Source organism: Bubalus bubalis, chromosome 5 (assembly GCF_019923935.1).
Source record: "Bubalus bubalis isolate 160015118507 breed Murrah chromosome 5, NDDB_SH_1, whole genome shotgun sequence".
Lineage (NCBI taxonomy): Eukaryota > Metazoa > Chordata > Mammalia > Artiodactyla > Bovidae > Bubalus > Bubalus bubalis.
Genome location: NC_059161.1, coordinates 123,028,372 through 123,041,337, shown reverse-complemented (window position 1 = coordinate 123,041,337; position 12,966 = coordinate 123,028,372). Strand labels below are relative to the sequence as shown.

The 12,966-nt window shown below is 40.4% G+C and overlaps 1 protein-coding gene across 1 annotated transcript in view; it reads right to left on the bottom strand.

The window, feature by feature from the left end:
• The window catches only part of LOC102394063 (solute carrier family 22 member 10), a 32,526-nt gene that overhangs the window by 4,592 nt on the left and 14,968 nt on the right, over positions 1 to 12,966 (bottom strand). Inside the window, exons 6-7 of the mRNA XM_025286555.2 lie at positions 10,091 to 10,206; positions 1,347 to 1,561 (exon numbers count right to left, since the gene is read on the bottom strand). Coding sequence (XP_025142340.2) covers positions 1,347 to 1,561; positions 10,091 to 10,206 — 331 coding nt within the window. The remainder of the gene's footprint in view (positions 1 to 1,346; positions 1,562 to 10,090; positions 10,207 to 12,966) is intronic.

Here is a 12,966-nt window from a genome sequence, read left to right as displayed (position 1 = left end):
AACCAGGAAACTCAGGCAAACCTCAGTGAGTCAGTTGACCTAGTGTAGAAACAGCATTGCCATGGGTATGACACCAGAGAGTAATAGGAAGACAGGACTGCTCTGTTAGTGGAAAAGCTAAAGAGAACCCAGGTCTACATCAATGTTAGACATGAGAAACCAAGAAAGGAAATTTTGTTTGGATAACAGGACCACTAAAAAAAAATTTGGAGAAAGAGTTTTCTGCACAGTATAAAAAGAAATCTAGTTATGACTTTATAATATTGTAAAGAACACTCTTGTAAGGGAATAAGTTTGTGTCATTAGTGACATTCTGAGGAGCACAGCCCTCTAATGCTGTGCAGCACATTCCTGCACTGGGAGATGGTAAAGTATTGTGCCCATTATGGTTCTCCTAATCAATACATATTTTCATTCTATTAACTTATAAAGTAATCTAACATGGAATGGACAGGGATTTTAATCTGCTTAAATCCTGTTCCTGCTGTTTACGGCTTCATTCCTTGGAAAAAGGAGATTTCTTTTTTTTTTTTTTTTTTTCATTTCCTGCTGCTGCTGCTGCTGCTGCGTTGCTTCAGTCGTGTCTGACTCTGTGCGACCCCATAGACAGCGGCCCACCAGGCTCCCCCGTCCCTGGGATTCTCCAGGCAAGAACGCTGGAGTGGGTTGCCATTTCCTTCTCCAAGGCATGAAAGTGAAAAGTGAATGTGAAGTCGCTCAGTCGTGTCCGACTCTTCGAGACCCCATGGACTGCAGCCCACCAGGCTCCTCCGCCCACAGGATTTTCCAGGCAAGAATACTGGAGTGGGGTGCCATTGCCTTCTCCCTTCATTTCCTGGGAGACTACCATAAACAAGAGCTGTAGTCATGGTGACTTAATAGCCCATTCACATGTGTATACTAGAGATGGGAAAGTGGAGCAGTCATCAAAGGTGCTAATGAAGAGTGCAAAACAAAGGGGTGACCATACTGTGTCCTCACCTGGGATATAAGTGCAAAGCCTCAGCCCTCCCCCCACACTTGTTATTCAAAGTGTGATTGGACAAAGGGCAAGAGAACAAGTGCTCCCTAGGGAGATAGTCTGGAATAAATGCTACCAGTTTATAGACACTTCCATGATCTGATGAAGATGAATATATGCCTGATTTGCCCTTCACTGACCTTTGTTTTTTTCCCCAAAAAAATATTAACAGAAAACCTCATAAATCATCAGATTGGTTTGGGGGAATACTTAGCTCAAAATATGAACCTATCTTTAAACCTAATTTCAGACAAGTGTGACCAATTACAGTCCCTGAAGGATGGGGAAAGACCCCTCCTTTCCCCAAAGTCCAGTCTCCTCTCACCTTGGGGCACAAATGTATTGGCCAAAATGGAAAGTCCCACCAGGAACAAGAAAAGCATCTGCGTTGGTCGACGGCCCTTGTAATTCAGTACTACAAGTGCAAGACATCGGGCTAAGGTGGTGAGAGCTCCAAAGATGACCTGGAACAGGAATATATTGCTTCCAAAGTGCTGTAGATTCATAGAGATGCCATAAAGGGGTACTGTGACAGCAAACCTGCAGTGAACAAAAGAAGAAAGACGCAAGCCATAAGATTTAGAGCCCAGGTACGGCAGTTGATGATTTTATCCACCCAGGCAGCTAAAGAATAAAGTCTCAACCTAGTTTCTTCAATTTTAGATGGTAAAGTTACCATAAATAATTACACGGCTATAAATGAAAACAATATTCCTTTTGTCCTTTTTGGAGTCTCTAAGCAAAGAGTTGTCAGTAAAAATATAATGTGACTCAATCGCCAAACTGGATGGTACCGAGAATTTGAAAACATAAGCATTAAAACTAAAAATTTAGGGAAATAACTTCTTTTTGAGGGTTGTCTGTATGCAGAGAGTCCTCCCTTTCTTCCCCCAAAGCCAATACTGTAAAGCACTTCCCTTTTCTCAACTAGTGACTGAAACTGCAAAGAAGCTACCTGTGTCCCCTTGACTTGGCAGCATAGTATGCTGGTGTCCAAACAGAATTCTGGGAAATTTAAAGTTCATATCAGATTTCATGGGGCTAAAAGAAAATGTAAGAATGCAGGAAAGCAAACATGCACCAACTGTACCATCAGATATGGAATCAAAGATTCCCGGTGAGGATCTACCGTTTAACCAAGGAGCATCTAAGGGAATGGAATCCACTTTAAGGATCTACTTCACCAGAGAGATCTAGACTTAGACATTGCAAGAGATATATATTTCATTGTAGTTTTAATTTACATTTCTCTACTAATGAGCAATGTTGAGGATTTTTCATGTGTTTGTTAGCCATCTGTATGTCTTTGGAGAAATGTCTGTTTAGGTCTTTTTCCCACTGTTTGATTGGGTTGTTTGTTTTTCTGGCATTGAGTTGTATGAGCTGCTTGTTTATTTTGGAAAATAGCCATTTGTCAGTTGTTTTATTCGCTATTATTTTCTCCCATTCTAGGCTTGCCTTTTCACCTTGCTTATAGTTTCCTTTGCTGTGCAGAAGTTTTAAAGTTTAATCAGGCCCCACTTGTTTACTTTTATTTTTATTTCCATTACTCTAGGAGGTGGGTCATAGAGGATCTTGCTTTGATTTATGTCATGGAGTGTTCTGCCTACGTTATTCTCTAAGAGTTTTATAGTTTCTAGTTCTACATTTAGGTCTTTAATCCATTTTGAGTTTATTTTTGTGTATGGTGTTAGGAAGTGTTCTAATTTCATTCTTTTACATGTAGCTGTCCAGTTTTCCCAGCACCATTTATTGAAGAGGTTGTCTTTGCACCCATTTTATATTCTTACCTCTTTTGTCAAAAACAAGGTACCTATAGGTGCGTGGGTTTATTTCTGGGCTTTCTATCTTGTTACATTGGTCTAGATTTCTGTTTCTGTGCCAGTACCATACTGTCTTGATGACTGTAGCTTTGTAGTATAATCTGAATTCAGGAAGGTTGATTTCCTCCAGCTCCATTCTTCTTTCTCAAAACTGCTTTGGCTATTCGGGATCTTTTGTGTTTCCATATGAATTGTGAAACTTTTTGTTCTAGTTCTGTGAAAAATGTCATTGGTAATTTGATAGGGATGGCATTGAATCTGTAGATTACATTTGGTGTATAGTCATTTTCACAATATCGATTCTTCCTACCCAGGAACATGGACTATCTCTCCATCTGTTTATGTCATCTTTGATTTCTTTCATTAGTGTCTTATAATTTTCTGTGTACAGTTATTTTGTCTCCTTAGTAAGTTTATCCCTAGATATTTATTTTTTTGTGTTGCAATGGTGAATGGGATTGATTCCTTAATTTCTCTTTCTGATTTTTCAATGTTAGTATATAGAAATGCAAGTGGTTTCTATATCATGAAATTTTACTAAATTCACTGATTAGCTCTGGTGATTTTCTGATAGTATCTTTAGGGTTTTCTATGTATAGTATCATGTCATCTGCAAACAGTGAGAGCTTTACTTCTTCTTTTCCAATCTGGATCCCTTTTATTTCTTTTTCTTCTCTGATTGCTGTAGCTAGGGTTTCCAGAACTATGTTGAATGATAGTGGTGAAAGTGGACATATTTGTCTTGTTCCTGAGCTTAGGGAGAATGCTTTCATTTTTTTACCATTGAGAATAATGTTTGTTGTAGGCCTATCATATATGGCCTTTACTATGTTGAGGTAAGTTCCTTCTATGCCCATATTTTAAAGGCTGTTAATCATAAATGGGTGCTGAATTTTGTCAAAGGCTTTTTCTCCATCTACTGAGATTGTCATACGGTTTTATCTTTCAATTTGTTAATATAGTATATCACATTGATTGATTTGCATATATTGAAGAATCCTTGCATTCCTGGAATAAATCCAATGTGATCAAGGAGTATGAACTTTTTGATGTGTTGCTGAATTCTGTTTGCTAAAATTTTGTTGAGGATTTTTACTTCTATGTTCATCAGTGATTTTGGCCTGTAGTTTTCTTTTTTGTGTTATCTTTGTCTGGGTTTGGGATCAGGGTGATGGTGGCCTCATAGAATGAGTTTGGAAGTGTTCCTTCCTCTGCAATTTTTTGACAAGAGTTTTAGAAGGATAGGTGTTAGCTCTTCTCTAAATAGTTGATAGAATTCTTCTGTGAAGCCATCTGGTCCTGGACTTTTGTTTTTTGGGAGATTTTTGATCACTGCTTCAATTGCAGTGCTTGTAATTGGGTTGTTCTTAATTTTTATTTCTTCCTGATTCAGTCTTGGAAGATTGAACTTTTATAAGAATCTGCCTGTTTCTTCCAGGTTATCCATTTTATTGCCATATCGTTGTTCATAATAATCTCTTATAATCCTTTGTATTTCTGCATTGTCTGTTGTAACCTCTCATTTTTCATTTCTAATTTTGTTTTGATTCTCCTTTCTTTTTTTCCTGATGAGTCTAGTTAAATGCTTGTCAATTTTATCTTCTCAAAGGGCAAGCTTTTAGTTTTATTATTCTTTATAATTGTTTCCTTCATTTCTTTTTCATTTATTTCTGCTCAGATCTTTATGATTTTTTTCCTTCTACTAATTTTAGGGTTTTTTTGTTGTTCTTCTTCTTTTTCCAGTTGTTTTAGGTGTAAAGTTAGATTGTCTATTCAATGTTTTTCTTGTTTCTTGAAGTAAGATTTTATTGCTATAATCTTCCCTCTTAAAACTTTTTTGCTGCATCCCATAGGTTTTGAGTTGTTGTGTTTTCATTTGTTTCTAGAAATTTTTTGATTTCCCTTTTGATTTCTTCAGTCACCTGTTGGTTATTTCAAAACATGTTGTTTAATCTCCATGTGTTTGTGTTTCTTACCACTTTTTTTCTGGTAATTGACATCTAGTCTCACAACACTGTCATCAGAGAAGACGCCTGACACAATTTCAATTTTCTTAAATTTACTGAGATTTGATTTGTGACCCAAGATGTGGTCTATCCTGGAGAATGTTCAATGTGCACTTGAAAAGAAGGTGTATTCTTCTGTATTTGGATGGAATGTCCTGAAGATGTAAATGAGATTCATCTCATCTAATGCATCATTTAAGACTTGTGTTTCCTTATTAATTTACTGTTTTGATGATCTGTCCATTGGTGTGAATGGGGTGTTAAAGTCTCCTACTATTATTGTGTTACTGTCAATTTCTCCTTTTATGTATGTTAGTGTTTGTCTTCAGAGAAGGCAATGGCACCCCATTCCAATACTCTTGCCTGGAAAATCCCATGGACGGAGGAGTCTGGAAGGCTGCAGTCCATGGGGTCGCTAAGAGTCACACGACTGAGCAACTTCACTTTCACTTTTCACTTTCATGCATTGGAGAAGGAAATGGCAACTCACTCAAGTGTTCTTGCCTGGAGAATCCCAAGGATGGGGGAGCCTGGTGGTCTGCCGTCTATGGGGTCGCACAGAGTCAGACACGACTGAAGCAACTTAGCAGCAGCAGCAGTGCTTGTCTTATGTATTGAGGTGCTCCTATGTTGGGTGCATAGATATTTACAATTATTGGTCTTCCTCTTGGATTGATCCCTTGATCTTTATGTAGTGTCCTTCTGTATCTCTTGTAGTATTCTTTAAGGTCTGTTTTTATCTGATATGAGGATTGCTACTCCAGCTTTCTTTTGCTTCCCATTTGCATGGAATATATTTTTCCATCCCCTGACTTTCAGTCTATATGTGTCTTGAGGTCTGAAGTGGGTTTCTTGTAGACAGCATATAGACGGGTCTTGTTTTTGTATTCATTCAGCCATTCTGTCTTTTGGTTGGAGCATTTAATCCATTTACATTTAAAGTAACTATTTTTTTAATTTAATTTTATTTTTAAACTTTACATAATTGTATTAGTTTTGCCAAATATCAAAATGTATCCGCCACAGGTATACATGTGCGCCCCACCCTGAACCCTCCTCCCTCCTCCCTCCCCATACCATCCCTCTGGGTCGTCCCAGTGCACCAGCCCCAAGCATCCAGTATCGTGTATCGAACCTGGACTGGCAACTCATTTCATGCATGATATTTTACATGTTTCAATGCCATTCTCCCAAATCTTCCCACCCTCTCCCTCTCCACAGAGTCCATAAGACTGTTCTATACATCAGTGTCTCTTTTGCTGTTGATATGTATGTTCCTATTGCCATTTCCTTAATTGTTTGGGGTTGCGTTTTTAGATCTTTTTTCTTTTCTTGTATTTCTTGACTATATAGGTCCCTTTAACATTTGTTGTAAAGCTGGATTGGTGATACTGAATTCTCTTAATTTTTGTTTGTCTGAAAAGCTTTTTATTTCTCTATCAATTTTGAATGAGATCCTTGCTGGGTACTGTAATCTTGGCTGTAGATTTTTCCCTTTCAGTACTTTAAATATATCCTGCCATCCCTTCTGGCCTGCAGAGTTTCTGCTGAAAGATCAGCTGTTAATTGTATGGGGTTTGCCTTGTATATTACTTGTTGCTTCTCCCTCACTGCTTTTAATATTCTTTCTTTGTACTTTGTCTTTGTTAGTTTGTTTAGTATGTGTCTTGGTGTGTTTCTCCTTGGGTTTATTCTATATGGGAGTCTTTGTGCCTCTTGGACTTGATTGACTATTTCCTTTTCCATGTTGGAGAAATTTTCAACTATAATCTCTTCAAAAAATTTCTCATAAACTTTGTTTTTTTCTTCTTTGGGACCCCTATAATTCAAATGCTGGTGTATTTGATATTGTCCCAGAGGTCTCTGAGACTATTCTCAGTTCTTTTCATTCCTTTACTTTATTCTGCTCTTCAGAAGTTATTTCCATCATTTTATCTTCCAGCTCACTGATTCATTCTTCTGCTTCAGATATTCTGCTATTGATTCCTTCTAGAGTATTTTTAATTTCAGTAATTGTGTTGTTTGTCTCTGTATGTTTATTCTTTAGTTCTTCTAGATCTTTGTCAGTTGATTCTCGTATTTTCTTCATTTTGTTTTCAAGGTTTTTGATCATTTTTACTATCATTATTCTGTATTGTTTTTCAGGTAGTTTGCCTATTTCCTCTTCATTTATTTGGACTTTTGCATTTCTAGTTTGTTCCTTCGTTTGTGTAGTATTTCTCTGCCTTTTCATTAATTTTTTAAACTTATTGGGTTTGAGGTCTCCTTTTCCCAGACTTCAAGGTTGAATTCTTTCTTCCTTTTGGTTTCTGCCCTCCTAAGGTTGGTGCAGTGGTTTGCATAAGCTTCATATAGGGTGAGATTTGTGCTGAGTTTTTGTTTGCTTGTTTGTTTGTTTGTTTTTCCTCTGATGGGCAAGGCTGAGTGAGGTGGTAATCCTGTCTGCTGATGATTGGGTTTTAGCACTCACAGGGTGCTACTGGTGATTGGGTGACGTGGGGTCTTGTATTCAAGTGGTTTCCTTTCTGCGAGTTCTCACTGTTTGATACTCCCTTGGGTTAGTTCTCTGATACAAGTCTAGGGTCTTGGAGTAGGTGCTCCCACTCCAAAGACTCAGGGCTTGACCTCTGGTCAGGGACAAAGATTTCACAAGTGGTTTGTTATGGAATTAAGTGAGATTAAAACAAAAATGCAAAAATGAGAAACAAAAGATGAACCTCAGACAAATGGCAGTTACAAAGTCAGGCAAATAATAATCAAAATAAAGAAATATACACATATACATATACACCCATAAGCAAAGTGAAAACAGTCCAACAAAAATAAAGAATGCAGTAGATTGACCTGGCAAACAAAAGAAATAAAAAAATTAGATTTACCAGTTAAGAACAAAACTAACTAAAAGACAAACTGGAAAACAAAACTAAAGCAAGGTGCCAAGTGGGGAATAAAGCAATGAAAACAAAACTAACAATTATGTTGAGAGGAAAGGAAAGAGAGACAGGAAAGAAAGAACAGATATGCAAAGTTAAATAGAGGTAGATGAAGAAGATTTGTATACATTAACGATTAACTGCAAGGGGAAAAGAGTAGGAAAAGCAAACAAAGGAATGAATGTAGAATAATAGTTATAGGTTTAAAAGATTAAAATTTTAAAAAGAGGAAAAAAAAAAAAAGGAAAACTTCACAGAACTGCAAAAGCCCAATGTAGAGGCAGAGGTTTATATCAATAATAAAAATATGTCACTGAAAAAAAAAAACTCAAAAGCTTTATTAGGTTTCATAGTGCCAATAAAATTGACAACTACAGCAGAGCGGGGGAAAAGGGAAAAAGAAAAAAGGAAAAAAAATCCAAAAGAATCTACAGAACAAGTCAAAAAGTAAGAATAATAAATGTTTTTCTTGAGTCACTGCTGTCAGAGTCCTTTCCCTCGCTGGGAGTCACAGTCCACCTCACCTCCCTAGAATGCTCTCCAACACTGTGCTGACCTCTGGACCTGCTGTGGGGGCAGCTCAGATTCTAATCTGGTCCTACTCCTATGTGTTCTTGCTTCCAAGGTCCACAGCTATCAGAATTAGTGCATTTTCTTTTGTGAGAGCTCTCAAGAACATTTTATATACTCCATAGACACAGAGTCCACCTAGTTGATCATGTGGATTTAATCTGCAGCTTGTACAGCTTGTGGAAAGGTTTTGGGTCTTCTTCCTTAGCCACACTGCCCCTGGGTTTCAATTGTGGTTTTATTTCCACCACTACATGTGGGTCGTCCACTGGGGTTTGCTTCTGAGGTTGCCCTGGAGGTTTTGGGTTTGCCCCTGTGAGGGCCAGGTGTGGAGGTGGTGCAGCTGCTTGGATCACAGGGGTTCTGGCAGCACCAGGTACTCAGGGACGTTGGCAGCTAGAGCAGCAGGAAATATAGTGATCTGGAAGGGTATGGCAACCAATATTGGCCAATATGCTCCAGTATTCTTGCCTGGAGAACCACCTTCCCTGACAGGGAAGCCTGGCAGGCCACAGTCTATAGGGTCATAAAGAGTTGGACACGACTGAAGTGACCTTGTGTGCATAGACACAAGACTTTTTTTGCCTGTGGCAGTTCTGCCCCAGTGAGAGTTGAGCATGAAGTTGGCGCAGCTGCTTGGCTTGCAGGGACCCTGGCAGCACCAAGTGTGCAGGGACACGGACTGCCTCTGCTGCAGGAGTTATGGCCCTATCAGAGTCGTTCTTCGAGCCTCTTGTAGCTGATGATCAGAAGGCCTCTTTGGCCATTCTTTCCTCCTAGCTTCTCCTATTCAGGCCCTTGGAGGGCTCCCTTGCCTGGGGTCCTTCTCTCTTGTTCCATGTATCAGGCACATAGAGGGGTCCCCCTGGCCAGAGTCCTACTCTGTAGATCGGCACATCAGTCACTGAAAGGAGCACCCTGGGTGGGGTCCCGCTCTGCAGTTCAGTGCGTCAGGCATTTGATGGGCCAGGCTCTCTATTGTTCAGCTACCAATGCTGGCGTGCGGGGAGAGAGAGGCTATGGTGATGGCTTCACCCCCTACATGTGACTCAGCAGTATCGCCTTGCTTCCATGGCTGCCATGTTTTCTTCCATCGGCATTCCCCACCACAATCCATCCCTTGCCTAATCCCCTCTCAATCTGTCTCTCCACAATCAACAACAGCCCTCGCCCTGGGATCGCGCCACAATCCCCAACTCCAGGTCCCAGCCACTATGCCTTCCAGGGGACCCACATCCCTGTCCAGGGTATGTATGGCTGCAGCAAGGACTGTCTGATTCTCATTCCATTTAGGCTGCCACAGATCAGCTGTTTCACTCTCAGCCTTAAATGTTTCTCCTCTGACTCAGACAATTGTCCCATTGTGGGGACTGGACTCCTGCTTCAGTTTTCTCTCCCACCAAGGGCAGGTCCAGTCCTACTAACACTCCTATTTTTCCCCCTAGTTCCTTCATCCTACCGAGTTTTGCATGATTCTATATATTCTTTTCCTCTGGTCAGGTACTCCTGTCTGCTCTCAACTGGTATTCTGCATGCACTTCTATGTCTGAAGGTGTATTCCTGATGTATCCATGGAGAGAGATGCACTCCACGTCCACCTACTCCTTTGCCATCTTGTTCTCTCTTCCTCATCTTTTAACCACAAATAAGCCCTCCCTCTCACAACCCTGTCATAACCTTTTATAATAAGCAGATTCATGTTCCCATTCAAGTTGTCATACATTGTGGGTAGCCCACCTCACAAAGAGGAGGAGACAGATCCTTTTACGCAGGTTGGGTGTGCGGAAAAAGTCAAACACAGTAGTTTTGGTCTGTGCTCCCTTCAGCTCCTCCTGCATGGTCACTCTCAAACCCTTGAACAAAAGCAAACAAGTATCATGTGCCAGTAGGATAGGAGAGATGTGTGTCCTTTCTTTCTAGTGTAATATATTCAGGTATGACCAAAATCAAATCCCTTACAATTATACAGTGGAGGTGACAGATAGATTCAAGGGATTAGATCTGATAGACAGCATGCCTGAAGAACTATGGGTGGAGGTTCATAATATTGTAAGGAGGTGGTGACCAAAACCATCCCAAAGAAAAAGAAATGCAAGAAGGCAAAGTGGCTGTCTGAGGAGGCTTCCCAAATAGCTGAGAAAAGAAGAGAAGTGAAAGGCAAAGGAGAAAGGGAAAGATATACCCATCTGAATGCAGAGCTCCAGAGAATAGCATTGAGTGATAAGGAAGCCTTCTTAAGTAAACAATGCAAAGAAACAGAGGAAAATAGAATGGGAAGGACTAGAGATCTCTTCAAGAAAATTGGAGATACCAAGGGAATATTTCTTGCAAGATGGGTATGGTAAAGGACAGAAATGGCAAGTACCTAACAGAAGCAGAAGAGATTAAGAAGAGGTGGCATGACTACACAGAAGAAATACACAAAAAAGGTCTGAAGGACCCAGATAACCATGATGGGGTGTTTACTCACCTAGAGTGAGACATCCTGAAGTGTGAAGTCAAGTGGACCTTAGGAAGCATTATTACGAACAAAGCTAGCGGAGGTGATGGAATTCCAACTGAGCTGTTTAAAATCCTAAAAGATGGAGGAGGAGCCAAGATGGTGGAGGAGTAGGACGGGGAGAACACTTTCTCCCCCACAAATTCATCAAAAGAGCATTTAAACGTCGAGTAAATTCCACAAAACAACTTCTGAATGCCGGCAGAGGACATCAGGCACCCAGAAAAGCAGCCCAACTCTTCGAAAGGAGGTAGGAAAAAATATAAAAGACAAAAAAAGAGACAAAAGAGGGAGGGACGGAGTTCCGTCCCGGGAAGGGAGTCTTAAAAAAAGAGAGAAGTTTCCAAACACCAGGAAACCCTCTCACTGCCGAATCTGTGCCGAGCTGTGGAAGCACAGAGGACAACATAAAAGGGAGGGGAAAAAAAAAAATAAAATAAAATAAACAATTAAAAATCGCGGATTGTGAGCCCTACGGGAACTCCCCCAGCGGAGAAGCAGCGCAGACGCCTGCACACGGCATTAGCAAGCGGGGGCTGGGCAGGGAAGTGCGGCGCGGGCTGTGTCCCTTAGAGTAAGAATCGGGCCGAATGTCCTGAGCGCTATCTGAGCGAAATAATTTGGGCTGGCAAACCAGACTGTGGGATATCTACCACGCGAAAAGCCAGCCCTAACCTAAGACACCGCCAGGCCCGCGCACAGAACAAAGGACTGAACAGAGATAGCCGGCTGCAGACCTTCCCCCTCCGGTGACAGGCAGCCAGAACCGGAAGGGGGCAATTGCAGCCCCAGAGAGACATTATCTATAAAACTGTAAGCAGGCTTCTTTGCTAACTAAAACTTCTTGGGGGTCTGGACGGTCAACATCTGCCTGAGAAGGTGCGCCGGTTTTACACCCAGATAACCGAGTGGCGGGGAGGCGATAAGTCGCAGCATTGGTGCCCGCCAAACACCTCATCACCTGAGCTGCTTGGATCTGGGAAGAACACAAAACGCAGGCCCAACCGAGTCTGCGCCTCTGAGGACTACCCGAGTGCCTGAACCTGAGCAGCTTGGACCTGGGAGCTCAGCCCAGGGCCGGCCTCTGATTGTTCCCGGCGGAACAACCTAGAGCCCAAGCAGTGTGGGCAGGGAGGCTACACGCGCTGTGAGCGGGGGCAGACCCAGTGTGGCTGAGGCACTGCGAGTGCACGCCAGTGTTATCTGTTTGCAGCATCCCTCCCTCCCCACAGCGCGGCTGAACAAGTGAGCCTAAATAAAATAAAAAAAAATAGTGTCCTCCACCGTCCCCTTTGTGTCAGGGCGGGAACCAGACACTGAAGAGACCAGCAAACAGAAGAAGCTATAACAGAGGGAAACGCCTTGGAAGCTACAGGCCATAGATTAAAACCCTGTGGTTACTACGGATTACATAGGAAGGGGCCTATAGATCTTGAGAAATATAAGTCGGACTAAGGAACTGCCAAAAATGAACTGAACCCACAATACTCACAACAAAACCAGAGAAAGACCTAGATATATTTTTACTATTTTTACGATCAATCTTTCTTTCTTTTTTTTTTTAATTAAAAAAAAATTTTTTAAGTCCTCTATTGTCCTTTAATTTTCACTTTTATAACTATTACTTTGCAAAAAAAAAAAAAAAAAGACCCTATTTTTTTTTTTCTTCTTCAGCAAACTTCATATATATATTTTATAATTTTTTGACCGTGGTTTTTTTTTTTCTTTTTTCTTTTTCTTCTTTTCTTTAACATTGTATTTTTGAAATTCCAAACTCTACTCTAGATTTTTAATTTTAGCCTTTTGATATATGTTATCAATTTTGTACCTATAGTTTTTTTCATAATTTCTGTGACTTTTTTTTTCCTCTGTTGCTTTCTCTTCTTCTTTTATATAACATCGTATATCTGCAATTCCAAACTCTACTCAAGATTTTTAATTTATGCTTTTTGGTATTTGATATCAATTTTGTACCTGTATTTTCTTTATAATTTTTGCGACATTGTTTTTGTTGGTTTGTTTGTTTTCTCTCTTTATTTTTCTTCTTCTTTTTTTTTTTTTAACGTTGTCTTTTTGAAATTCCAAACTCTACTCTAGATTTTTAATTTTTGCT